At 43.8% G+C, this 27,670-nt stretch overlaps 1 protein-coding gene across 4 annotated transcripts in view; it reads right to left on the reverse strand.

Annotated features, from left to right (window-relative positions):
• Positions 1 to 27,670, reverse strand: part of iglon5 (IgLON family member 5) — a 94,265-nt gene that overhangs the window by 54,068 nt on the left and 12,527 nt on the right. For 3 of the 4 annotated variants that reach the window (XM_061290031.1, XM_061290029.1, XM_061290030.1), the window contains one exon: positions 26,913 to 27,073. In XM_061290031.1, coding sequence (XP_061146015.1) covers positions 26,913 to 27,036 — 124 coding nt within the window. In that variant the 5' untranslated portion in view covers positions 27,037 to 27,073. Of the gene's footprint in view, positions 1 to 20,565; positions 21,018 to 26,912; positions 27,074 to 27,670 lie in introns of those variants that run through there. The other variant, XM_061290033.1, reaches the window with a different exon arrangement.

The raw sequence follows: 27,670 nt of genomic DNA on the forward strand, positions 1-27,670 counted from the left end.
TCATTACTTCATCACTTTGCATTCCCAAAAGGGCTCCAACGCCTTTGACGCCCAAGCCAGTGAAGTTCACGCTCTCCTTGGAAGGATCAATCGCAGCGATCAGATAGCAGACACCCGGAGGGACGACTCGGGCCTGCGTTGATGGCTCGCGTGTGTGCCCGCAGACGCTCTCCACAGACATGGTAGGACACGTGCGGAAAAAGTCACAGCGAGGGGGCGCAAGAACAAGAATGGAGAAGCGACCGTTGCCGTCCCCTCTGATTTTTTGCCGTCTCAGTTTTCAGTTTTGAGACTCTGCTCCACCTAAAATTACGAGTGGTGGGTGGCTCGATACAAACGTCAATCTTGATATCAGTATCGATACTAGTGTGGGATCGATACAGAAGTTGAGCTCCATGTTTTTTTTTTAACGTAAAGCTTGGGGATACTTCAATTGTTTCAATTTTTTTTCCAAAAATCAAATGGGGAGAATTATCATTTAGTTTTATCTACTGAATTCTCTCAACTTGTAAAAAAATGCTTTTCTATCCTAAGAGTTTGATATTTGTTGTGAACTGATCTCCTTGAACAAATTGATCCTTAGAAATAAAGAAAATAAATTTGAATAAAATTAAATTTGAAATTTCAGTCATAAATTAAGACTCGTGAACACCTACAGGTCATCTCAGGCTGCCCATGTTGGGCAACGGGCTCACCTTCCTGCGTCTTTGCTGAGTTGCTAATTGCCCCTGTGAGTGTGTGCGGCCTGCAGGCGGTTGTGTGCGTGTGTGTGCGTGTGTGTGTAGGGGAGGGGGGGGGGGGGTGCAATCATTAATGATAAACACACAGTTTGCCCTCCCTGGGAGTGTTTGTGACAATCATCGTGTCAGAAGAAGTGCCCCCCCCTCATGTAAACATAAAGCGCACCAGGCTGTGTTGTTGCCAGAAAAGGCTGAGATTGTTTGCAAGTTTCGGTTTCGTGTAGTCTGCAGGCCGACGGCGAATGTTTCATCTCTCCGCCGCCGCGCACTTTTCCATTCTCCATCATTGGCCTTAAAGACAATCTCATTTTTCTCCCGCCGCCTCGATCGATACGGCCAGTAATAATGCATGAGCGCCAGGCTCGTCCTGCGGCTCGCTTTTCAACCCTAAGCGCCTCATCACGGTAAGCGTCGGTGCCGTCATTGCATCGTCTTCCTTTTGATGACTCATTGCCTCCGTTATAATAATACGGTACTAGCTTGATTTATGAGTCGTACAAAAGTCTGCTAGCTAAACGGTAACACAATCAAATGCTCACGCAGGAGCTGCTGTCAGCCGCGGCTCACGCCCAGACACTCACGCAGGCTGGTGAATGGAAGATAGCCATTTTTAAATTTACTAAACATTACAATTTTGGGGGGAATTTATTGGTGGAAACTGGAGGCTTTGCTGCACTAGCATCACCTCTCAGCAGCAGCAGCGGTAGTAGGTGATGTGGAAAAACCACAATCCCGCTCGACAGCTACCCCCCCCCCCCCCCCCCCCAACCCCCAAGCAGACAGACTGCCTGGGCTGATCCGCCTGGGGAGTCACATCAAATGGAATTGCCCTTGTGAGTCATTTGTATAAAGAGAGGAGGGGAGAGAGACAGGGAAAAAAACGACTGACTAATTGTCCTTGCCGTTTTCCTGCATTAAGCCGTTGGCCACCTTGATGGAATTTGGCAGTGTTGTCGTGATCTCACTGTAGGGGACTATGTGGGGCGTTTATTTTCTAGACCGGTGAGGGTCAGCGGGGTGACAAAAGCCTATTTGGGCAGATCTAAGGAGGGACAGATTGGCTGTCAATCATGACACACTCTGCAAATGTAACTTTCACACACAACGGCAGCACGGGAAGGCAAGTCAGCTTCTGTGGCCATTATGATTTTTTTTGTTTTTAAATGATACACGGAACTTTGGATTTCTCTCATAGCGGACGGTCACAATATTCCTTTTTCTAAATTGTTTATTCTATGATGATGGAAAGGGACAACATTTGACCTTTTTTTTAATTATTATTTCTGTGATGGTCAATTAAATAAATACATTAAATACCTTTATGATGTGTCCATATGTTTATGATCCAATTTTTTCGTTTTACTTTTGTGATGATTGATGTCATAACATCGTGTTCTACTTCTAGAAAGAGGACAGTTATGACTGGCATTTGACTTTTGCGCTGGACATTTATGACATTTTGTCATTTACTTGGTGAAAAACGGGTCACTTCTTTTTATTGGTTTTATTTCTGTGATGGTGGGTCGTTAAATTTTCTGCCGTTACTTCGGTGATGGACATTTACGCCATTTTTTCGATTTTATGTCCTATTCATTTCATGTTAGATGATTACGGAATCGGCGGGGTTCCTTTATACATCGTTTGAGATAATTTACGAGTCTATCACGCTACGGTGTCTATCTATCTATCTATCTATCTATCTATCTATCTATCTATCTATCTATCTATCTATCTATCTATCTATCTATCTATCTATCTATCTATCTATCTATCTATCTATCTATCTATCTATCTATCTATCTATCTATCTATCTATCTATCTATCTATCTATCTATCTATCTATCTATCTATCTATCTATCTATCTATCTATCTATCTATCTATCTATCTATCTATCTATCTATCTATCTATCTATCTATCTATCTATCTATCTATCTATCTATCTATCTATCTATCTATCTATCTATCTATCTATCTATCTATCTATCTATCTATCTATCTATCTATCTATCTATCTATCTATCTATCTATCTATCTATCTATCTATCTATCTATCTATCCATCCATCCATCCATCCATCCATCCATCCATCCATCCATCCATCCATCCATCCATCCATCCATCCATCCATCCATCCATCCATCCATCCATCCATCCATCCATCCATCCATCCATCCATCCATCCATCCATCCATCCATCCATCCATCCATCCATCCATCCATCCATCCATCCATCCATCCATCCATCCATCCATCCATCCATCCATCCATCCATCCATCCATCCATCCATCCATCCATCCATCCATCCATCCATCCATCCATCCATCCATCCATCCATCCATCCATCCATCCATCCATCTATCTATCTATCTATCTATCTATCTATCTATCTATCTATCTATCTATCTATGATTTATTTAGTTATTTATTTGTTTGTTTGTTTGTTTGTTTGTCTATGTATCTATTTATTTATTTATTTGGTGTGTTTAGTTTGGGACGTCCACAGCTACAGTAGGTTGATTTGTTTTCTGGCCGCTCTACATCTACATCTGAACTGTAGACAGTCCAGCAGATTTCTCAGCAGCCAACATCTTTGTCAATTCTAACACCAGTTGAGCAACGAGCACATCTCCCAACGCGGACCTGTGCGTAAATTGGCTCCCCTTTTTACGGGATAACGCGACTGTCAGGTAAACCCCGGAGAATAACCGGAGCCGCTATGCCCGCTAAATCAATCGCAGCTTCCCAGCCCCACTTGAAACGTATCGAGCCGCCATCTTCCTGGATAGCACCTCCCATAATCCAATCGGAAGGCATGGCGGGGATTGCATTAGCGGCTCATTTGCAAAAGCTGCAAAATGTTCTCCCTTGGAGGAAATCCCGTGGAAATCAATGACTGCGAAGCATCGCTCGGCTCCCTTTGAGGAAGTTCAAATTAGGTTTGCAGAGGGAAAATCAAATGAAACTTTTTGTTGTTGTGTTGTTGGGAGGGGAGAAGGATCCTGCTTATCGGTGGCGCGACAAAGTGAATAAGGCTGCCAGGGATTGGTTGATTTGTTTTCTTCCGCTTTTTTTCTCTCCCCCAATCCGAAAAAGGAAGGGCAACCCGGCAGATGGTGATTTTTTTTGTGATTAAAGAACTAAATAGAGCTGAGGACTTAAGCATGGAACTTATCAAGACAATCGATACAAAATACATAAAGCTTACCAATGTACTGAAATTGCATTCTACTACATCACAAGGTCGATTTGAATTCATCTATCTATCATCGTTCAGTTTTGGCCTCCAGAGAGCAAGTGAAAACCTCGCAACTTCTGTTACAAGGCCGTGTCGTCTTTTTTGTCATCTGGCTCCAGCGCCTCAATCTCTCGTACACCTTCACGCTGTTGGCTCAACTCAAATAAGCCCACACTATCGATCACCGTCTCTAACTTTTTTTTTTTTTACCATCTCTACTCCCATCCCAAAAGCAGCCTTCCTCTTTGATAGCGCCTCCACGACCGCTGTTGAAACGCATAAATTCCCAAGCCTATTTGCCGGCAAGGAGCTGGATGAATGGAAATCTAGAGCATGAAAAGAAGAAACACGACGTAGTGGGGAATTTTATAGCCGAGCTCATTAGGGAAAGCATGTTTTCTAATTCCTTCCTACATAATGGCGCACAACACGCTGATTGAATGCCTTCTTATTCTCCACTCGCTGGCCTATTCAGGAATGCCTTCAAAGCAACAATATGGAGAAATGTGACTTGAAGGAAAAAAAAAAAAAACATAATCGCGATGGGCTTCCTCCCCCCACACACACACATGCGCAACATGTCATCCCATTACTGTAATGTGCTCCTTTCGTGAGTGTTATTCAATCTTTAATTGACGGAAACTTTAATTTAATTTTTGTCACTGTTATTCATTCTTCAATTTACGGAAACTTTAATTTAGGAGGGGGATTTTGGGAGGTATTCCAAATTGGAAACCGTCCATGGGGATTAGCAGTAGATGAGAATTTAGAGTTATCCTAGTAAAAAAAGTAATAATACAATAATACATTAACACATTTTTATGGTGATTTTCCAAAAGCTTTCTGGGTCATTCTGTACAAATCAAAACGTCTGTTTTGATACAAAATGATCACCAAAAATTTGCTACAAAACAACCCAAAGTTGGGTCAAATTGACCCGAATAGCGTATCTTTAACCAAGATTGGATCATTTTTGATCTTGGAATTTTAAGAGTGCACCTTACACTGTAGAAACAAACATGATCAGCGAATTGTATACGTCTCCTTTTGCCAAACAATTAAATACCACTCACACAACTAAATGGAAATGAACACTCCTCCTATTGAAATTGGAAAGACGCTACATATCATTTTCTCCCATAAAGTGTCCGCCGGAAAATCAAGTCCGACTCCAGCAGTTGTCGGCTCAACGTTAATAAGGAGGAGGAGGAGGAGGGGGAGGAAGAGGCATTTCTATCGCTTTCTTCTTCCTCCTCAAGCCTCTGGGTGCATACATTACACCAGTGCGCATGAATTAGCATGAATAGCTTGGACTGGCGCCCACATATAGACATACCCGCGCGTATCTCCGTGTTCCGAAAGGCGATTGGGAGGCGAAGCGTGACTGTCCGTGATTGAAGCCTCTTTGGCTAACAGGTGCCATCAGCTTAGCAAATCTTTGCTCACAAGAGACATTTGGAAGAAAAAAGAAAAGGATGAACAAATGTACAAGGCACAGCGGGATTTTACACACAAAGTATTTGGAGGCCGCCGGCCGGATTTTGGTGGGCGAGAAACAGTGATTTCCATTTGCGTTGACGCAAATCAATGCAAACGGACGTGAATAGATGCGGCTGTTGTATGAATGAGAGGAGCAAAGATTTCACAGACTCTATTTATTGGCAATAAAACGTCCCCCTTAGGAGCGTCTTCATTTAAGTATCTATTGATTCCTTTTTGTGTGGAGTCTTGCTTAAAGGCTACACCATACGGACTCTATAAAATACTGTATTTCCTCAAGCAGATGTCGGCAGTAAGTAGAAGCTGGCAAAGAACTAGTAGAAAGTAGAAAGACCTCAATTCGTAAATGCTGGGATTCGCACGCAGACAAAGTGAAACGCAGAGCCCATTTGGATTCAGTTGCTAACCAAAACAGCAGCAACTAGAGAAGAAAGGCAACGGTATCCTGAACGCCACAGGAGGAGGACAAATTCAGATCACCTGAGGCGATAATGTGCATCCCAAGATGTGGTCTGATTGGTGGAGAAGTTTGGCGCATTTTCCGGACGTGCTTATTGCTCGCCCGGCTCCATTCCTGTCTCCATGTATTGGTGTTTAGGTCACACCCTTTAGGGCAAACAAACATGACACATGGAACAAATACAGGCACACTTTCTCTTCTCCTTTCCACCCCTGCTATTTCTAATTCACTAAGCCACCCGAGCTAAATGACAGGTAGTCAATGACCTCTATCCCGGCGCGCTGCGTCTCCTACCGAGTCAGCAACAAACTCATTTCCCAACTTAGAGAGAAAGCACAAAGAGCCTCCCCCTGCCGCGCAGCTGCCAGAGAAAGGGACGCTAAGAGATTGAGGTGAAGGGCAAGGAGGAGAGAAAACAGGGCGAAGGAGATGAAATGGATGGAGGCTGGAGGTAAGCTAGAGAGGCAGTGGTGGAGGCGGGAGGGGGGGGGGATACGGTTTGAAGTCAGACGAGATGGGCTGAGAAGCTTGGAAAAGCGATCGACGATGCGGCCTTATTTACACGTAGCAGCCGCTATGACAGGTAATTCAGGCAAATTCTCCACAGGGCCTGCAGCAGACGGCAGAGGATAAAGACGAAAGGAGAAAGCGAATGAAGAGGAGAAGGGAGGGGGGGGGGGGGCAACAAAGAAGTAAGGGGGGGGTGCGGCAACAACCTGACAGCAAAAATGTCTTTCCGGATTCTAATCGAGAGGGTGGATCGAGACCAGGATGGCGGCGGCTGGTTGGGAAATATGTTGACAAAGTCTGATGCTTTTATTCAGCAGATATCAAATGGCAATTTTGTTTTTTTTAATTCAATTTCTCTTCACGGGAAAAGATCAAGCAAGCAGACGCCGACCAGCAATTTATTCCTCCTCTGATTTATTTTGCTGTTGGTCTAACTCTTGCTGCACACACGCACGCTGGTGAGTGTGTGTTTGTGCGCGCACGCCGTGGCTTGACTTGCCCAGTAGATATTATTATTTATGGAAAGGTCTAACGGCTGTCTGTCAAGTTTTTTTTTTATAATCCAGACAGGTTGAAGGCGAATTTTGTGTTCCGTTTCCAAAATGAATGCAGGCAGACTCTGCAACAGTCTGCGTTTGAATCCATCGAAGACCAACAGGAACGCTTTCATCAAGACAAATGTTAGGTTTTGTTCTACCTCAAAATTAACATTCTGACCTGACCTTTCTTAGTCCAGAAAAATAAAGTGTGTGACCACATAAAGGACACCTGGTAAGTCAAAACTTCCATATTGGTAGATTTTCCTCGGGCGCAGTGGTTTGTTTTTGACAGACAGAGATTTTTCTTGTGTGATTGAAGCACATATGTTAGGTTTTGTTCTGCTTCAAAATTAACATTCTGACCTGACCTTTCTTAGTCCAGAAAAATAAAGTGTGTGACCAAAAAAAGGACACCTGGTAAGTCAAAACCTCCATATTGGTAGATTTTCCTCGGGCGCGGTGGTTTGTTTTTGACAGAGAGATATTTTTCTTGTGTGATTGAAGCACATTGAGTTACCGTATCTTGTTTTCTTTTGAAACGATCAAATTCATGTAGAATCACTTTGAATTACTTTTCAATTATCAGCAGGTACACCATTGTGTGCTCCAGGATATTTGTTGTATTATCCGTAAAATAAAAAGACTACCTTTGTTACAGCCGGCCAATTTAAGAAGAATACAGTCTAAAATACATAATTATACACTTTGGAGTATTTTCTACCGCAGAGTGTTGCAGATTATGTACAAAAGGGGAAAACATGAAGAGAATCAAAGGCAGTGAAAGAAAGGATTACCCCCACCGCTTTGCTGGAGTAAACAAACACACAGAGGCAGATCTAGTATGTGCACGAAACTGGAAATTAGCGTCGACGGCGTCAAGAAAAGATTGCGCCGATTATCGCCGCTGATGATCGCAGCGTCTGCAGGTTATCGCGCCGAAGGAGGCGAACGTCAAATGCTGACAAAAGTCTCGACATGATGATGAAAAATAGATAACGATCATAAAAATAGATGCAAGACTTGATTAAAGACTGCCGCTGGTGTTTTATTTTGCCAGAACACTTTTTAATCACACAGATTTGAGGCTGTTTGTCTCCCACTCGCGCGTTCCCCCGTGTGTTTAACATTTCAAGGTATTTGCTTTTGGGTTTCCAATCCAAACAAAAGCTCTCAAATTAAATCAGTGATCTTAGTAATTATTCTTATGCTGTTTCATGGCTACATACAATGGCGATAAACACAAACTGCAAAATGTTTTGCGACATCCAGCCTGGACGTGGTCAAAAGGGCAATAGAAATAAATTGTTTTTTTTTTAGAATTCTTTTGTGGGTCCTCTTATGACACACATTGCTACGGAATTTCAGGTTGTTGTTTTGGGGTTGCAAATTTGGTAGCAGTCAGTACAAAAAAAATCTGGTTTTAAAAAAAAGACTTCTTAAAATGGCCCAAATAATCCTAAAAATTGCCGCATCACACCACCGAAACTCATGTGGTTTCAAATTTAGGACCGCCCATCTGTCAAGCACACCCGGTTAAAATCCGGCAGTAATCGAACAAAATCTCTCGGCTCAATTCGTCGGCCTTAAAATGTTGGCTTCATGTCATTGACTACGGGAGTTTATTTCAAGAAATAACACCAGAGGAGCCATAAAGCAAACGCACTGACCTCAAGATTAGTTATTGATCGGGACTCTAAATGGTCACACGGCGTCTCAGCGTCAAGCTGACGTTGTTTAATGCGCATTTGGGTGCTTTGTTACCAAAGCTGAGGAAGTCGATGACTTTCGGCACTGCTCCAGCAAATCCAATCAGACTTTAACTTGATATGTAAAAGTATGTTTGACTTTTTTTTATTGGATTTCAATCTATACATTGCACATTATTAACTCATTCACTGCCATTGACGGCTATAGATGTCAAATACTACCTATTTTAGCTGTACTGGCAGTGAATGAGTTAAACATTGTCTGCATTTTATTCATCAAATTTTATGATGAGACAATGACATCTGTTTGCGCCTCCACTCTTTCGGCCGCACGGCTTTATACGTGTCCCTCAGCGCAGCATAGGTAGCCCTGGAAACGCCACACCGAGCGAATTTAACAACAAACAGGTGTGAAAATCCATTTCATAAATATTGGATTTCATTCTGAGGACCCACTTTCCTGATTATTCTTTAATGAGCCAAATTCTACACGCATGAATCTTTTAGATGCCCGTTTGTGGCTCATTGAGCATTGAGAGGAAGGGCTTCTCGTGTCGCTGGTGACAGGGTTGGAGAGTTTCAATAGGTAACTGCCACCGCCATTAACCACACTATCCATCTGAGTAACGCCGCAGAAACTCACAAACATGCTATCGAGCAAATACTAGCCTTGTGCACTCTTTAAAGCACACAAAATACAGTAGTCACCCATCAAAGGTGAAACTGACCATTGGACTTGGGAAAAAAAACATGACAAGTGGAGGTAGAACAATATTGATTCACTTTTAGCATACCTCAAATAAATTCACAAATCTTTCACTTGACATTCAAAACCAAATTTCTTGACCAATAAATTAAAGCAAGTTGGGTTGCTGTCAAATTATCAGCTAACAAGGTAGACTAAATCTCATTGATATTAGCATCTTATTTTATTAATGATGGCAACATGCTCGATAAGACTTGCAGCTGTCAATTTGTATTCCGAGCAGGAATATCTACATAGAGGTTTATTACGGCTTCAGAAAGTCGAGTGTGTACCCAATCCGAAGTTTAAATTTGTGCAAAAGTCAAATATGGACTTAATCACTTGTTAATCTCTTGTATTGATTGATTCTTTGTCGTTGCTCCAGACCTGCGAGAATTCATTATCGGCGAGTAAAGATGCAGGTGGAGGAACGCAGGCATGAAATGAATGTGGCGCGGCTAATAAATAAAACAAGCAAGCGCCGACACAGGCGCGGCCCTCCGCCATATGGCGCGCGTTTGTCTCCGCCATTTTCATCCGGAACAGCCACGCCCCAAAACCACAACCCATTTTTATCCACTTCCCGACTCGGATTTTGTCTATTTGACCTTCTTCCATAAAACACTTTTAGATTTTCAGATACCAGTGAAATAATTTGCAATATGAAATATACAGATGAAATATAACATAAATCAAGTTGTTATTTCAGGACACTATTTTTTTATAGTAACCTCTGAAAATGACAAGAAAGTCACATTTTTGTCCCACCAGCCGTAGCAACTTTTAATTTGTCACATTAATGTCAAAGTTCAGATAACACGCTGCCCCCTATTGGTGTGGAGTGTAAATGATTAAGTGTGGAGCAAATATGACACATTGATCTTTTAAATTAACCTGCAGGTCACCAGTATAAGGCCAATTATAACGAATGTCAAATCAATGACACTAGCAAAATGGCTTTTCTATGATTGTGAACAGGAGGAAACTTTTAGCTTTGATCGCTCTACAAAAAGAGGCTGAAAAGGAATCTTAATCGAAAGTCCGTTACGTCAATACGGCCTGGCCTGATTGTGATGGATTGAGGCGAGGATGGACGGCGTCGGCCTGATGAAGAAAACACCTGCATTGTCTGCCCGCATTTGTCACGTCTGATTGAGCCGCCTCCCCGCCGGAATACAGATCAATTGTGATTATGGTTGTCAGAGGCGGGAGGAGGGGAAAAAAATGCCAGCTAAAGTGGCCGTCGGTCGGCTTGATGAAGTAAACAATGCAAGGGTGGCGCCCGCCCCCGTCTCCTTCACAACCACAACTAGCACTTAATTGGAGACGCCAACTCTGCTAAGTCCTTCTTTATACACTTGGATCAGCAGTGTCTCGACTTACAAACTTATACGTTTTTTTCCTTTTTTTTTTTTAAACATGAGCCATCATTTTCCTAAATTTTTACTTTGTGTTGAAAGCAATCATTTGAGTTGAGTAAAAAGTAGACAAAAGCAAATTTAATTGGGGTGTGCACATTTATGCAATTAGATTACTCATTAGTTTATTTTCACTAGTTTGTTTTATTGGTGCCAATATTAATTCTGCTAATGAGGTCTAAAGTTAATTAATTACTATAGCAGTAAAACTACTAATGGTAGCAATAATGTGAATGGAGCAAAGTTACTGCTTATGTCAATGTTAATGACGCTCATTTAAATCCCACTAATGTCAGTGAGTACTAAATATAGCCGTACTAACTTAAGGCCGCTAATTTACCAGCGCTGACATTAAAACAAATTTTTACAGTATAGGTTATCAACACTAATATTGTCAATGACACAAAATGTTACTGCTACTAATGTATATGCAGCTAATGTAAAATATGCTAATTTCAAATCGGCAAATTTGGCATCTAAAGTGATAGTGACAGAAATGTCAATAGCACTAGTTACTGCCACTAATGTCAATGTCATTTGTTAATATGTCACTGTCAATTCCGCTAAATGTCACAGTGCCGAATTTACAAGACCGAACGCACCTAATAAAGGCTAAAACGTGAGATAACAGTGCTAGTTTCAATTGTTGCTAATTGTATTACCACTGTGACGCTAATGCTACTTTCTAAAGTTCCTTCAACTGAAGTTTCCAGGCCTCTCGTAAACGCTAACGCTAGCATTATAGGCTACGTCCTGGAGACCTTTTAACCACATCATACTTAACATAACTGGATTCAAAGTCAATAACATGGGCACTTCTTTCAGGCATTGCTACGTACATTATTGAACCGTCAGCGAAAAGATGCCGTATTAGCGCTCCGTTGCCCGAGATTAAGCTGCTAATTGCCCTTAGCTGACGCCTTCATTATTCCTTAATGGCACCAAAGGTCCAATACCTGTGTAAAAGGTCACATGGATACGTTCGCTAACCTCCCCAAATGGGGGACATATTGCCATGTTGCATTGCTATTGCATCTTTCCAATGCAGTTGCCACACAGTAGATAGCAAGGACGCTCTCCAAGGACGCTAGGCTAAAGTGTTTTAATTGGCGTCATCGCTGAAATGTAGCCAGCAAGAACACAACAAGCGCAATTTGTGATGTTGTTTTTACAGCAAACTGTGTGTCGTACCAATCCTCAGAGTGTCATGAATAATGTTTTGGAACCCGAAGCGATCCACGTCAAAGCACTAATGGAATTTCACTGGAAAGAGCGGCACGGGCTTTTAGCACTATCCAACCCGGGATCTAATTAGCAAAATATCACAAAACAATAGCGCGGAGTGAGCCGGCTCTCAAAGCCAATTAAACGAACTATCTCAAGCTGGCACAATTGTTTGATAAAAAACGCACCTAACATCCATTTTGTTGCTCATTTTTGTTGTTTAGAAAAACAATTTTAAAATTGAAATGCAGCAAATGGAGGGAAGAGCATTTCGCAATCAAAAATTGAGACTCATTGTTTAAAATTTACACGAGTTTACTTTGATATACAGACTCTAAAATTTTGTGAAAAAGATCAGTCGAAGCTGCTTGAGTAGAGAATGGACAGCACAGCTTTATAACAGTCACAAAATTACAACAGCTTTCAATTTGCTACCATTTAAAATCAAAAGAACCCGCGATTTGATGTACTAGTTCGTAGAAGAGCAACTCAGTTGCTCTTGCACTGAATCGACTGCAACCCAGGGCACAATCTTGAGACTTGTTTTGTGGCATAAAAATCAAATTGGCTCAATGGCATCTCCCAGCCAAAACCAAAAGAGCCCATGTTCTGCTCTGAAAGCTCTGAAAGCTTGTCAAAAATAGAAAAAGAAAGATCCGCCGAGGTTGCCCAGGCGCCGATGAGACTCACAGTGCAGAATGTATGAGAACATTTTATTACAGCCACACAAGTGTGGCAGATGACAGTGTGTCATGTCAGTGAAGTGTTCACTTGTTAGCTATAAAGATATTGGACAAAGTTGTAAAAGAGTCAGTGAAGCTGCTCGAGCAACGACTCGACTGCTACTAAAGATGGGATCCTGCACTGTCCTGAACCTTACATTGGATCAATGGCTAAAAGAAAAATGGCACTGTGGCATGGCGAGCAAAGGACACTTTGCTTTGCTGTACAAACTCTGAAAGGCTATAAAGGATCGGCTGCCCGAGCGCCTACTCGAGTCACTTGCAATTTTTTTTATACTCACCAAACTATTGTAGGTGACAATCCTACAATTTTCTAACACTTTACATGAAACTATGCCGGAAAAATAACGTCTTGCGCCGAAATCCAAAAAGCACTAGCATCTCAGTGAAGAACCTTCATTTCTCTGTTTGTACAAAGCATTTCATCAAAACGGCGGCAGAAGACATTGTGCCTCGAGTTAGCAGCTAACGATGTATGAATTTGTCAAAGATCAGCCGAGGCGGCTCGAGTGCTGACGAGACTGCTCCTAGAGACACAATCACACATTATACTGACATGGAAGCTAAGATTAGGATCAAACCAGCACCGTGGTATCTTCCGCGATTATCAAAAAGATCTTTCGGTTTGATGTCAATGTCATCAAGTTATACAAAAGAGCCGCTGCCCGAGCACTGACTAGACCAGGGGTGGGCAAACTTTTTGACTCGCGGGCCGAACTGGGTTCTAAATTTGGACCGGAGGGCCGGACCAGGAGCAGATGGACGTAGGGGTTGTGTGAAGTCATATAAGCGACCTGTAAAGGTCATTGCATAAAAGATCTTGGCCTTTAGTAGGTAGTAAAGCATGGATATTCCAAACAAGTTTTTTGAAAACAAATGCATTTATTAACAGCATTAAAAAAAAATAATTCACTAAAAAACTGCTATCAGTGATTCTCATAAAATACGACACTGTTATGAATAACAATCTCCATCACTTCAATGCCTGCAGGTCAGATTAATGAAAGATGTTTATCTCATGAGATCACATCAAACGGCAAACATTCTGACCAAATATATCATCTTGAAGAATCGGTGAAAGCATACATCCAAATAAAGTAATCAAAACAGCAACACGGTGAGGGGTATCTGAAAATCAGAGCAGAGTTTTAACTCGCAAACACCTGGTAACAGAGGTGAGGAAACGGGAAACACCTCCTTAAAGTAAGCCTTAAGAACTTTACAGGTTAAGATTAGTCGCAAATAGGTGGTGCATCAATGTCCTTGAGCATCCTGCATTGTTTGAAAATGAGAATGGTCGCTAGTTTCAATCCCTGCTATGTGTACAAATCATATTCAAAATGCATTTTTTTACAATAAACTTGAGAGCCTCCCGTTCATTTTCAGTGGGAACAGTGTTGTTGGTGTCCCTTTTTTTCTAGTGCGTCATAGTCTGGAGTAAAATTTGTTGTGGCAATTCTTAGGCGAGATCCGAGGTGTTGGTCCGTTTACCTTGATCTGTGACGGGTTGACGTTGATGTGGCTGAACGTCACGTCGCGTACGTCGAGCCAAATTGGCCACTCTTTTTTAAACACTCGGCACTCACTTCTTTTTTTCGGGCCACTCATTTTAATGGAAGGATTCCAGGGGAAGGTTTGTGGGTGGCTTTAGCGCAAAACTGCATCTGAAAGCTCAGCGCGCGAATTATAAGAATGCTGTCGTCAAAGCCCACGCTCTAAATTCGGGACTGATACGAATAGAGCGAGAGTGCGCCAAGTCCGTACTACTGAGTACGTACACGCACTTGTGAGTGTGCACCGAGCTTTCTGACACGGCTTCCGGTAGTAAATGCGCAGGCGAGCGCTTCGCCATCTACTGGGAAAACGCAGTCATTGCAGGCAAAATGACAAAAAAAAAAGTTTAATAATACAATTTGTTCAGGGTTGGCGGGTCGGATTAAACGGTCCCGTGGGCCGGATGTGGCCCGCGGGCCGTAGTTTGCCCACCCCTGGACTAGACTCACGGCGCAACATTAATAGGATCGTTTTATTTCAGCTACAAAACTGTTGGGTGACAATGTGTCATGTTTACGGTTAGCGTTCTAGTTAGCAGCAGAGCCTTATGAGGCTTCCAGAGCACCGAGTAGACGGATGCATAACAAAACTTTACAGCGGCCGTAGAATCAAATTAGGGGAAAATTAGAAATAATGCTATGCTATTCTTAGCATGCTAGCCAAAATGTTAATGCTATGCTACCGCCACCAACATTGGCCTTTGCGCCAAAACGCACAGCCGGTGACCCTGAACACGGCACACGCCTGCTGAATCAATCAATCCGGCACCATGGCTGCCTGTTGTGTCGCTCTTCCTCACGCCCTCTGCCTGATTTTTCCTAACCTTTTATTCCGGAATACCAGTCCCAGCACCAACCTACCGTCAATTTTTTCCTCTCAGTTCCACACTCATTATCCTTGTCACCAAGTACCCTCAGCGGCTAACAGGAAGTAGAATAACGCATGGGAGATTCTTACAGGCGCTCTTCTGAAGTGCCACAGAGTAGGGGCCTTAGCCTCTCACGGAATGTTTTTATGTGCGCTGCTCGTTAGCGCAGCAACCAACATTGCTTTTCACCGCCCTTTTGCTCTTTATCTATTAAAGCCTGGGAAGCAATTATTCTCATTGCACATAGAACTGTCTCACACATGGAAAAAAACGGAATGATACCAGAGATACCGAAATGAGAATGCTAGCTAATAGAATGGATGAAACTGCTAATGGAATGTTCTATTACCAGAATGGAAAAGACAGTTCCAGAATGTTCTAAACATGTGGTCCCATCTATTCGGTACAAGGCCACACGTATAGCTGCTTAACAGAATGTGTTTTACTGGTACCAGAAATTAGCTGCTTACCAGAATGTGTTTTAGTTGTACCGGAAACTAGCTGCTGACCAGAAACTAGCTGCTTACCAGAACGTGTTTTACCGGTACCAGAAACTAACTGCTTACCAGAATGTGTTTTACACGTCCCGGAACCCGCTTGATCATTACCGGAAGGTGCTAGACAGTTGCCAGAATGTACTCTATTATGAAATGCCACAGTGCGGGGTGCTCAGCCTCTCCTAGCATGTTTGCTATGTGTTCCTCATTAGTGTTCCTTCTCCACCCTTTCCCTTTAGCTCTTAAAGCCTGGGCCGCAATTATCCTTCTATCTCCCGCACACTGAGATAGAGATGAGAATGTGCAACACAATTACTCTTCTATTTCCTTCCATCTCTGTGTGTGTCTCTTGGCTTCACAAGAAGCTGTTGAAATATGTATTGATCTGTTTTCCCGCTCTTTTTATTTATTTTCCCAACACCTCGCTCTGGAGTCAAAGCAGGTTGAAAATCCTGCGCAACACGAAGCCATTACATTAGCACGTGTTGCGCCTGCTACTTTTATCTGTGTAAACAGCAGCAAACAATGAAGAAAATAGAAGTGAAACCAGTGGTGTATTCACCACCGGCGCTTTGTTGACGATAAACACAGAGGCGCTGCTCTTTTTTTCAGGAACGCGGGACCCCACCACAGGCTGTCCCGCTCTATGTCGTCATGGTAACAATGCCCTTGGCAAATATAGCAAAAGTCGAGAATGGATGCAACACTACCTTCGTATCAGAGTTTTCACTTGCGAGTATGGTTGTCTTAGCCAAATGCGCTAGGTAGTTAGCTGGGTATGCTATAAGATTGTCCTAATGTGCCCGGGAGTAGCCGCAATGAGCTGGATAATCACCAAAATTGACTCAGCAGTCGTTGGAATGTGCTCAAGAGTTTTCAAAATTTGATAAAAATAAAATGCTTGTTTTTCTTTTACCGTAATTTTCGGATTATAAATCGCGTTTTTTTTATAGTTTGGGTGGGGGGGCGACTTATACTCAGGAGCGACTTATGTACATATATATGTTTTTTTTTCACTTTTTTGGGCATTTTATGGCTGGTGCGATTTATACTCCGGTGCGATTTATAGTCCGAAAATTACGGTAGTTCATTTACAATCTCATATTTAATCCTAAATTGCCAACAATAACCAGAATGTACTCGACGGTTGGTGGAACTGACTTGGAGAGTTACTGTGTTGCGCCAGACAGTGTCCAGAATGGACTAGATAGTTATCAAATGTTGGACAGTAAGCACTACAGCTTCTACAGGCCAAATAAAACAAAGTGAGTCATCGGGCCAGGACTCACAAGTCCAAACTCAGTCCAAGACAAAAAGAAGAAAAAGCTCCACACAAAAGCAATGGCACGGCCTGCATTACCACCTAAGCCTTTCCCATTGATTTTGCCGGCGACTTCCTTGTCTGGTGGTAATGAGGACAGGGAGGGAAGCGGGACCCTCATCCCCGGCGGCTCCCCGAGGACTAACCGCCTGCACTAATCTCGATTGCCTTCCTCTCCCGCTCGCCGTCTTTGACAACAAAAAGGCGTCGGCAGAAGATCACAGCAGTGGCTCCCTGCTGCCTGGCCTTTCTTTTATTGTCTACATATAATTGCTATTGGATGAGTGCTATTAATAGCCACACTGACATGTTTATATAGAACAGGCCTGGCTTGAATTGGCTTTACATTGATTTAGCATTCCGACTTTTACTAGGGTGGGATTCATCTTATTCTCGTCCGGGTCGGTCTTGATGCCAGGAGCTCGGTCATGAGCAGCGACTAACAATTACCCGCTATAACCGCCTCTGACGTTCCACTACACTGCACTCTGTATATTATAACGGTAATTATAACTGCAAACAAGTGGCGGCTTTATTGGTTGTTTATGATGCTAACAATGAGGAAAGGGTCCGGGTTGTGATGGGGTGCCCTCTTATGATAAGCTTGTCAGTCGTCACTTGGGTGGGGGAGATGCTAATAGAACATGAGTTTACCTAGGTCAGAGTTAGTTATTACAAGAATGTGCTAGACAGTTACTAAATAGGCACAGTAGTTACTAGAATTATTCTGGAACGTTATGGAAATGTCAGACGTTTGTCAGGATGTGTTCAATGTAAGCCTGTGTCATCACCAAAATTACACGTTCCGTTCTCTTGGCTCAATATTCATGACTGAAGACGTGGCAGTTTCATGTTGGAATTCATTTTCCATATCTAATAAGTGCAGTGATTCCACGAAATATGAAGGCCTGGTGAGTCCGGGGTGTCTGACTCATTTTCAGCAACATCTGGGCTCTTTTTAAACTGATTAGCGCTTAAAATGGAGAAATCTAGGCAGCGGCGACATTTGCTTCGTGGTCGTGCTCAGACAGCGCCGCCTTGTAAAACTGTCAACGTGATAAATGAGCTTTCTTATCATTTTTCCATCAAGGCTCCCCGTGGCTTCTAGTTTTAGGTCAAAACGCAGCGGCATTTTTTTTCCGGCAAAGGTGTCGCCTCGGCGGCGTGTAGGCAAAGGGAATAAGCAGATGTTGGAGGCACTGCAGCGTGGCCAGCCAAAGGAATGGCAATGAAAAGCGGCACCCGAAGGCAGGAGTACGGGGGGGGGGTGGTAGTATTGGGATGTCGAGCGCACTCGAGGCTGGCTAAACCGCCGAGCCTTCTCCCCGCGGCTCTTGACTCGGAATGGTGGCGTGCTAAAAATGAAAGCTGCCAACCAGGCGAAAAGCGTTAGAGACGTGTACGGGAGACAAACTGAAGATTTCATAGGGAGGAAGGAGGAAAGAGGGGAAGGCAAAAAAAAAAAAAAAAAAACAGCTTCAAGATTAGCAACAGCAGGCATCTGTTGACGCTGGCATGGCCCTCCTCTTCTTCTGCTCGCCAACACATTTGATCCAGCGGGGGGGAATGTGCATTGATGTGTGTGTGGATGTGTGTGTGTGCTTGCATGTTGGGCTCACTGAAATTCAACCCACATATGCTGCTGAAATCAGAGAGGCAGATGACAAATTGACCCTACCTGCTCTCTCGACCCATCTATCGGGCATCAAGCGACATAGGCGAGGGAGACGGGTGAAATGAAATGTGTGTGCTGGTAGATGCGTGTCCCCCCCAGACCGAGTTGGTTGTTTTTTTCACGCGTCCCGCAGCGCCATCCGTCTGCTCACCGTCAAGCGTGACCGGTCGCACCCCGCCGCCGACCCACCCGCTCATTCCTGCCCCCGTGAGGCGGGAGTCTTGCTGCAGGTTGTTAACCCGCCGTCTTATTGCACTGACACATCAATTACTGTTATTAAGGGTCGGGGTAATTTATTTATATCCTGATTTCCCACAGGGCGGAGGCGGGACTAATTGCGGCAGGTGTGTGCTTGCGTGTTTCTTTTCCATGCGTGCATAGACCGAGTTAGGAGTGTGTGGTTGGAGGGAGTTACGTGGGGGCGTGAGCATAATTACCAAGCATGCTGAGTACGTCTTGCAAAACTAATAAACGTGGGGACATCCCACAGCATGCCAAGAGCGCTCGGGGATGACGTGAGGATGGATGGGAGACGGCTTTAATGGATCCCAAACTTTATTGATCACTAAGCATGTTAGGATGCTCGAGCACTTAACATTGATGCAAGCGTGTGTTTTTTTTTAAATGCACATACAGCTGTGCTAAACAGTTACTGGAATGTCCTTGACTCAGAACACACACTGCAAGAATGTGTTATTGGAATGTGCCAAACAGCAAGCAGAATATGTTCAATTGTCACTGAAAACCAAAGTATGAGAAAGCGATAGGCAGGAACTGGAAGGTGTCAGAAAATCATGGTTTTTGAAGGTCCGTGAAGTAGACAAGACAGTTTGTGAAATGTGCTAAAATTTCCAGAGACTACCAGGATTGTGTTTCACACAATGTTCGACTTGACGGTTACAGTACGGTTGCTGTCCCGCTTTGTGCCAAAATGTGCAAGACACAATGAAAAATGTGTGAGAAGATTACCAGTATGACTTCGACACTTACTAGAAAGTACTAGACAGTGACCACAACGTGCTAGAGTCTAGCTAGACGGTCTCCAGAATGAGCGAGACAAGTTACTAGGAATGTCCCAAAGACATATAACATGTTGCAAACATCCACTGAGAGGCACTGCATTGCAATGAGCATTTCTTTATAGCAATCTGAATCCATGACGTCTTCTACCTGTTGTTTGGTTTGACAGTCTGACAGTTCAGAAACACGCATCAGCGACACCTACTGGAATGCAAGTAGAACTGCAGCTACCGGAATCCACAATGTGACCTCCCGTTTACACTTGATAACCATTATTTTACTCTATTGCTGCAAAACAACACCAAGCCTTAATGGGTTTATTTGTGCCTGTCTTAGAGGTGCAGTGTCGCCCCCGAAAAAAAAAAAAAGTCCTTTGCAGGTAATATCACCTTGGACGCCCTCCACTTGCACCTACTTCAACTTTGACCCCTGCATGTCCAGTTTGTCACCACGCGTCACTCTTTGTCCCAGTCGACCTTGTTGATTCTGAGAGGTGACAACACAGAGTCCTCTGCATTGGCCGCTCCACCTCTACAAGTACACGCTGCACACACACACGCACTGTGCATGCAGATGGGCGGTCATTCGTGTCACGTACAGAAAAGCCCACCCCTCCTAGTCTGTTATTTTGGTTCCGAGTAAACATCTTATCATGCACCACTCGTTGCACTCGGTCATAGCTCCGCGTTGGTGAATTACGCGCACACGCGCGCGCGCACACACGTACAGGCGCGCAGCATCCTTCCATATAAACGCATGAAGCAATTGGCACGCGTGGATCCCAATGCACGTCTCATCAACTTACCTTTGCACAACAGCACCAGGACCAAGCCGACCAAGGCGTTCCACAAGAGGGGGCAGCCCATGATGGGAGTTGAGATGGATTCCAGCGATGCGCTTCGTTCTGTTTATGTTGATGGAAGTAATATTCCTGCGTTGGAAATGTCAAGCAAACAAGAGCGTCTTCTACGCGCCGAACATCAGTCGGGTCCACTTGTCGTCTTTCTCGCTGCAACGGGACTCCACGCGCGGTTTATCACGCTTGCAAAATGTCAGCAAAGGCCAAAAAAAAAAGAGCAATTATTCCGGAATCAGAGTGTGGCGCGCTCTGGGATTCTCGTTGCAAAAACTTGGCGTGGATGTGTCGGAGACCGGGTGGAGGGTCCTTTGGTACTCCCGTGGAAGTGTGTGTTGGTATGCAGCGCGCCTCGTCCCCCTCTCAGCCCCGCAGCAGAGCACGCCAGGCGCGCAACAAGAAGCTCCGGCGTCTTGAGTGGCAGCTCCGAGGCGAGGGGCTCGTCCAATGGGCGGGCGAGAGGGAGGCGGGCCATTAGTTCCGAGAGGAGGTTTTCGCCTGTCCAATCGCAGGCGTGCGCGAGTCGTGCGCGTCGTTGGGATGGTGGGGGTAATGCTGTGTGATTTATGGGCGAGCGTGTGGCGCTGCAGTACTAACAGATCACAAGGGGGAGTTGAAGGAAGGATGGGTCAGGTGGGCTCAGGTGGGCTTAGTTTTTGATGAGGCACAATGCAAACAAAAGATGGGTTGGTCCAGGACGAGCATACTGATTTTACTTTAAAAAAAAAAAAAAAAATGGGGGAGACAGGTGCTACACACATCATGACATCTTGAGCGATAATACAACGTGTTGCAACTCAATGGAACGTAACAATGTCAAAATCATCACAGCGACCTACTATCTACCAAATATTCCCCAGGACTGTTATAAATAAAGTTTTCATTCTCCGCTATTCTGGGAGCGAAGTTCACGGATAAAAGCAGCTACACTTGACAAAGTGCTGGCATAAATTTACATTTTTTGCCTCAGAAAACAAGACAATTACTGGGAGCGGCGCAGCACTTCCTGTGGCAGCGAGCCCGCAGGAGCACTACAGGCGTGGGGGTCTTTTTTTTCTTTTTCTTCTCCCTTGTAGATATGACTAACGTGTCACACAAGTAAAATATTTCACAAAGACTTTTTGTGCTCAGACAATGCCGAGGCACCCGACAAAGCGCGTCCTGTTCAAGATGACGTGTACACGAAGCTTCCAGATGTCCCTTACTGGGAGACGCAATTGAGTCAATTGGAACAATGCAGAGGTCCCAGGAGGGAGCTGAGTAATTTCCTCCCGCAACAAGAAAAATTGCAAGAGTTGTTTTTTTATATCTAGTCTTTCTACACAAGTCGGCGACAATAATGGCTCTATAATTGAGTGAACTAAGAAATGAGATTCTAAAAGGGTTTTATAAGGACTGCGCGGCGAGGGCAGGTTGTTATCCAAGGCAGAGGGGACAGAGTTTGACTTATCAATTGACCCCACGCCGAGTACAAAAGTGGCACTGTCAAACTAAAAATAAAAAAGAATGACGCATCAATATTGCCTTTTGATTGCTTCCTGCTAACACGCAATCATCCCTGTCTTTGGACCACCAATGGTGCATCAACCCATGTAGACTGACAAAGGCTTATTTTCTTTAACCTCTGCAGAAAACAACAATTACTGCAGATACTCAATCACTTGCAGTTTGTGTCCAAACTAAGTCCTTCCCCGCTCATGAATATCTTAATATGCCAAAACGGTGCGCCAAAGACTCCTTTGAGTGCTCGTTTCATAACATCGACCTTTGAACATTCGCATCTACATTTCTTCCTCCCAGCCAGACAAGCTGATTACCACCGCGATCATATTTTTTTCCAAATCTCATCAGCCACCACGCGTCACCGATCCTTCGGCTATCCATCATTTCCTTCAAGCGAGAGCCCCTCGCCCCCTCCAAAGCGTTTACGGGCGGTGCGGCAACACCCGCGTTTGCACTTAAAAGCACAGCGAGGCTATCAACGTCTCGGGCCAAGCGCTCCGTCATCGAGACACCTTGAGCGCCTCGACTGGAATGACAGTCATTTCACACCCAATTAATAAAGTAGAAAGCGGACCTCCACTCTTTAATGTCTGCCATTGGCACCTTGTCGAGTGAGGACAAACACGCAAAGGACACCTTCAACCTGGCAAAACGGGATGCTTTATGTAAAGGCGACCATGACCCCCATCCCACAATGCTTCGGAATGCCAATGGTGGTTGTCACGGCCATTCAGAAAGAAACAAGAAGAGAAAGTCATAACGTCTCTGAAAACCAAAGCGCCTGTCATGGCGACGGCTGCCGACCCCTCGATGTAATCACCGCGCCTTGGAGAAGTCCTGCCGAGTGTGATTGAAGAAGAAGGGGGGGGGGGGGGGGGGGGTGCCCTCTGGTCTGGAAAGGCTCATCTTTTGAATTCCATCATCCCGGAGTGGCGCAAGGAAGCACAGAAACATGGAGGATGAGGCAAGATGGGGAAGATAGAGGGAAAGGCGAAACGAGGAAACGCTGGGGAGGAAATTGTGGCGCGAGCTCCTCATCTCTGGGAAACATGAAGGTAGATTCATCTAAGGGGATTATGCAGGGAGATTGATAAAACCATGGAAAAAGTGTGTGGTGGGTCGCGAGCATATGGGAAATCCTCACCCCTCAAATAGCTGTAAAAATACTAAGTTTATTTTTTTTTCTTTTAATTTCCGCCAGATGACACGTACGCAGTCAGTCGTTGGGTAGCCATGACGAAGTCCTCTGCTGCCGCCGCTACGCCCCATCCGTTCTCCCTCCCAGCCGACTAATTAAAAAAAGTCTTAATGATGGCGCGTCAATAGCCGTCCCCGCGCAATTTATCAAGCACGTACGCCATCGATCTCCGCGTAAACGAGCCGTAACAAAGCAGAACTTTTCTGTCGGCGGGCTAAACTTCTATGCTTTGTTATTATCAGGAGTGCTGTTGCACGCATTGCTGGCACTCAGCGGGGCACTTTAGGCACTGAGTCGTTAATCGATAAATGATTAATTATGGAAGGATTATTGCGCTCACGCTCACATAGGTCCAAATAAGATTTGCAGATGTACTGCACCTAATAAAGTGAATGGGGGGTAGCTTTCTGTTGGTTCTATGTGACACCTGTTGCGTCATCCTGACTTTTTTTCTTTTGTTCCACTGGAGAATTCTGGCGGCCTTTTCATTCTGACCACCATTGATTCGCTCGTTTGTTCGCGCTGACGCAATGGTGTCCCGCAATGGTGTCTCGCCACCTTGGCGATCCTGCTTATATCTCACCCATCTCCTCCTCCTCTTTCTCTATCTCGTCCTCCAACGGCCACCGCGAGTCGTTATTCAAACGGGGTTGGAAACCTTGGCGCAATGGCCAAACAATGTTTTGATTGGATGGAGTTAGCGCACAGACAGAGCCAACATTGTGATATAGAAGACGAAGGAATAATTGCTTTGCTTCCCTCGGCAGACAACAATAAACCTCGTTCGATCCTTTTATAGTATGATAGTTACAGACAACTCACTATTAAAGACATTTTAGCGCAGATGCTAAGGCTAATGCTACATGAGGTCTTAAAGCTGGTCCAACGATGAATGCTAAATGCTAATAAAACTTAAGTAGTCACATTTTAATGCAAGACAGTTTTGCAAGGTTAGCATTGGCGCCGACCCAAGTGTGGTTACAGCAACAAGATTCAAGAGTTTTTTAGTCGCCATGTTTGAGCAATACCAAGACAAGCCAGGGAACCTATCCTGTGGCGTTAGCATCGGTACTAATTTGAGTGTGATTTACACCATTTTGACCGGAATGTTTTCTCAAATATCCTGTAATGTTTGACATGTATGGTGTTCTCTTCAGGTAGTCCCGAAGCACTACAGCAGTATATAAAAGTGAAAGTCTAATCGTGAACGATAATAGTCAGTTTTGCAGCCGCTAATCAATATAGAAAAGAAAAGAGATGGAGCAAAAAGGTGAAAGGCAGAACGGCGCTAAGAAGTCGTTAGAGAGCCAAGTCACTGGCTTTTAAAAAGGGGTTGTCTGGGAATGAAAAGGAAAGGCTCGTCAATACGCAGTTGAAATAACCATGATGATAATAACAATAATGATATGGCGGGGCGGAAACGCTCTGCTGCTAATGTCAGCGTTTGTGTGATTTTTTTACAGGCAATTACACCGGAACATGAGGAAAATCAAAGCGGGATTGTCATCAGTTGCTGACAATCACACGAACACGTTCACATCATAATTAAACGTATTGATTGCAAAAGATTCTCACACACGCACACACACTTATGTTTTCCCTGAGTTGATATTTTTTCCAGCCCAACAAAATCATTCGCTACAAGTCACTTAAGGCAACGTTTTTTTAATTAAATCTATTAAATTGATCTGTATCGGGAAAAACATGTCAGTCATTATTGCAGCGCCATTAAAGCAAATAGCTTAGAAATTATTGTTATTAGGTTTTTTTTTCTATTTTGTCTTTTCTATTTTGTGCTTATTGCTTTTATTCAAAGACAGCCACTTTTAACGTAGATGGACTGTGATAGGCTGCATAGTGGCGACCGATGCAAAGTGGCTCGTTTCCAACAGGTACCATGACCTTTGAAAAAGTCCTTCCCAGGAGACAAAGAGGAAAAAAAACTGCCCTCCATTTTTCTCCCCCCAGGAATCGCTCGGTGGCGTTCTCTGACCGACAGAATAATAGCTCAGGAAGTTGGACGTGCCATGTTTGAAACGTCGCTGTGCCGCGCCTCATCAGCGTTAGACTCAGGTGCTCGCAACTCGGCGGGAAGTGAATCGGTGGCCTCGCTTCTGACGCCACAGTGACGCGTTCAGGCTGTGTGGCGTTATTATTCATCTGTCGCTCAAGCTGATAACTGTTGTTAGGCCTCACTCAAGAGCTGCTTAGGACAGCTATGGAAAGAACTACTATATTAATAAAAAATGTACCGTGTAAAAAAAATGGTTGAACATAAAGTAGTGAATCAGCTACTTCAGTGGACGGCTATTTAAATGATCAGTCTTGATGTCAAAGTCACTACAGAAAAAGGTTTTCCACATTTTTTTTTTAAGTCTTGATGTCAACCTTGTGAATCAGGCACGACAGTGGACAGCTATTTAAATGTTATGTCTTGACAAAAAAGTCACGACAGAATTTTTCAAAAGCTGTTTAAGTCTGGATGTCAACGTTGTGATTCAGGCACGGCTTTGGACAACTATTAAAATGTTCAGTCAGTCTTGTCGGCACCGTCATGACAAAGATTTTAGCAAAAATTCTGGATGTCAACATTGTGAATCAGGCATGACAGCGGACAGCTATTCAAAATCTGTCTACATATTGATATGCTTGAGACTTGATGACATACATAGTGTAAAACTATTGGTTTAATCTGGTGACAGATGATGAGACAGCTTTTTGAGAGAGATGAAGAAGAAAGGATTTTTAGTCTCATTGGGCAAACAAATAGTTGCCATTAGGCGCACTGTTGAAAGTAAGTGTGTCGTATCCGCGCACAGCACGAAGAAGCCTCCGGTGAAGACATTAGCGTCTAATTAAAGATTAAAATTAACATCACACACAAGACGGAAATAAAAATGACAATTCAGCATTGTCTTATTTGTTTAAACAAGAAAGAAAATTGAAATTGTTGTTATAGCAGGTGCAGGAAAAAAAACATGAATATTCATTGAAGCCTCTGAGCAAAACAAAACCGTGCCCTGTCAGTGTTTTTCTGCAACACCGCATCGGCAAAGTCAAACGCTGAAGTTCGAGACCTTCTCTTACGAGACCGAGGCGTATCATGTCGCTTTGTCGGCACAAAAGGAGCGAATCCGGCGTGTCAGTACCTTGTAAGTGTGCGCAGGGAATAATACAGTGCGTATCAGGACCGAGCTTGTCGTCAGGAAAGCACAAAGAGTACAAGGGGAGAGAGAAAAATGCTTGTGTTGCCTGAACAATAGAGGCCGCCACCTCTGATCTGCAGTTCTCGTTGCACCTTTTATCTCTTTCTTAAAGCAAAGAATTTGCAAGAGAATGCAGATTTGGCCACAGATTTTTTTTTTTTTAATTTTCGAATGACTAATGTGAGATTCTGTAAAAAAAACGATATTTTTGCTAGGGTTGTTACTAGTCAATTTTTGCCTGCCAATAAATAACACATTTAGAAGAACACAAGAAGAAGGTGATAATAGAGTTAAAAAGGAAATGTAGCAAGAGCAGCCCAGCCCACTGGGAAATCACCACATCTATATTACCACTCCGGGCTTATATTAAGAGTTGTTGTTTTCCTTACCTGTTGAATTTGCTTCAGTATCGTTTTGTCGTCCTTGCAGTCCCGAGATAAACATCTGCTGCCGTGCGGCCTCGCGGCAGGTTGAGCCTCTGGGCCACGTTGGCTCCATCTGCACCACGGGCATGAAGCCCGATGGAGACCTGTTTCTGTACGTGCTGGGTCTGGAAATGGATGAAAGTGCATGATCATCAACACGTGATAGAATAAACATGCTGATGATAATGAAAAAGTGGATGTGTTCATTATTTGTGTCAACTGGAATTACAATTTGCTGTGGTGATGTAAAGGCAACATTCTCTGTTGGTTATAATGAATAAAGAGTAAAAAAAACAATTTAAAAGTAATAATTTAATTAATAATTAACAATTTTATTGGCAAAAAATGTCATTTTCAAATGTTATTTAATATTAGGATTTAAATTGCAAAAACTATGACTTGACGAAACAAATTATTTACGCTACAATTTTGAAATTGTGGATTTTCTTAATTGTTTTCCAACGTTTGAATGGCTGCTCTGTATTCGCAATAAGATCTGCTCGATATTTGGCCGTGCAGGCGTAACGGACGAGTCCCTGATGGTGTTGGAGAAGTTGGCCCGCTGCAAACTTTCCATTTTCCCATCAGCGAGGACGCCAGGCGCCATTCTGGCGCCATCCCGACCTAATGGGCCTTGACCGTCTCTCTCTTCTTTTTAGCCGCTTGTACGCTGACCCGGTGGCACTCATTCCCATGTGGGACACACTCCAGCGGGCCCCCCC

The sequence above is a fragment of the Syngnathus typhle genome, linkage group LG10 (assembly GCF_033458585.1).
Source record: "Syngnathus typhle isolate RoL2023-S1 ecotype Sweden linkage group LG10, RoL_Styp_1.0, whole genome shotgun sequence".
In the NCBI taxonomy this organism is placed as follows: domain Eukaryota; kingdom Metazoa; phylum Chordata; class Actinopteri; order Syngnathiformes; family Syngnathidae; genus Syngnathus; species Syngnathus typhle.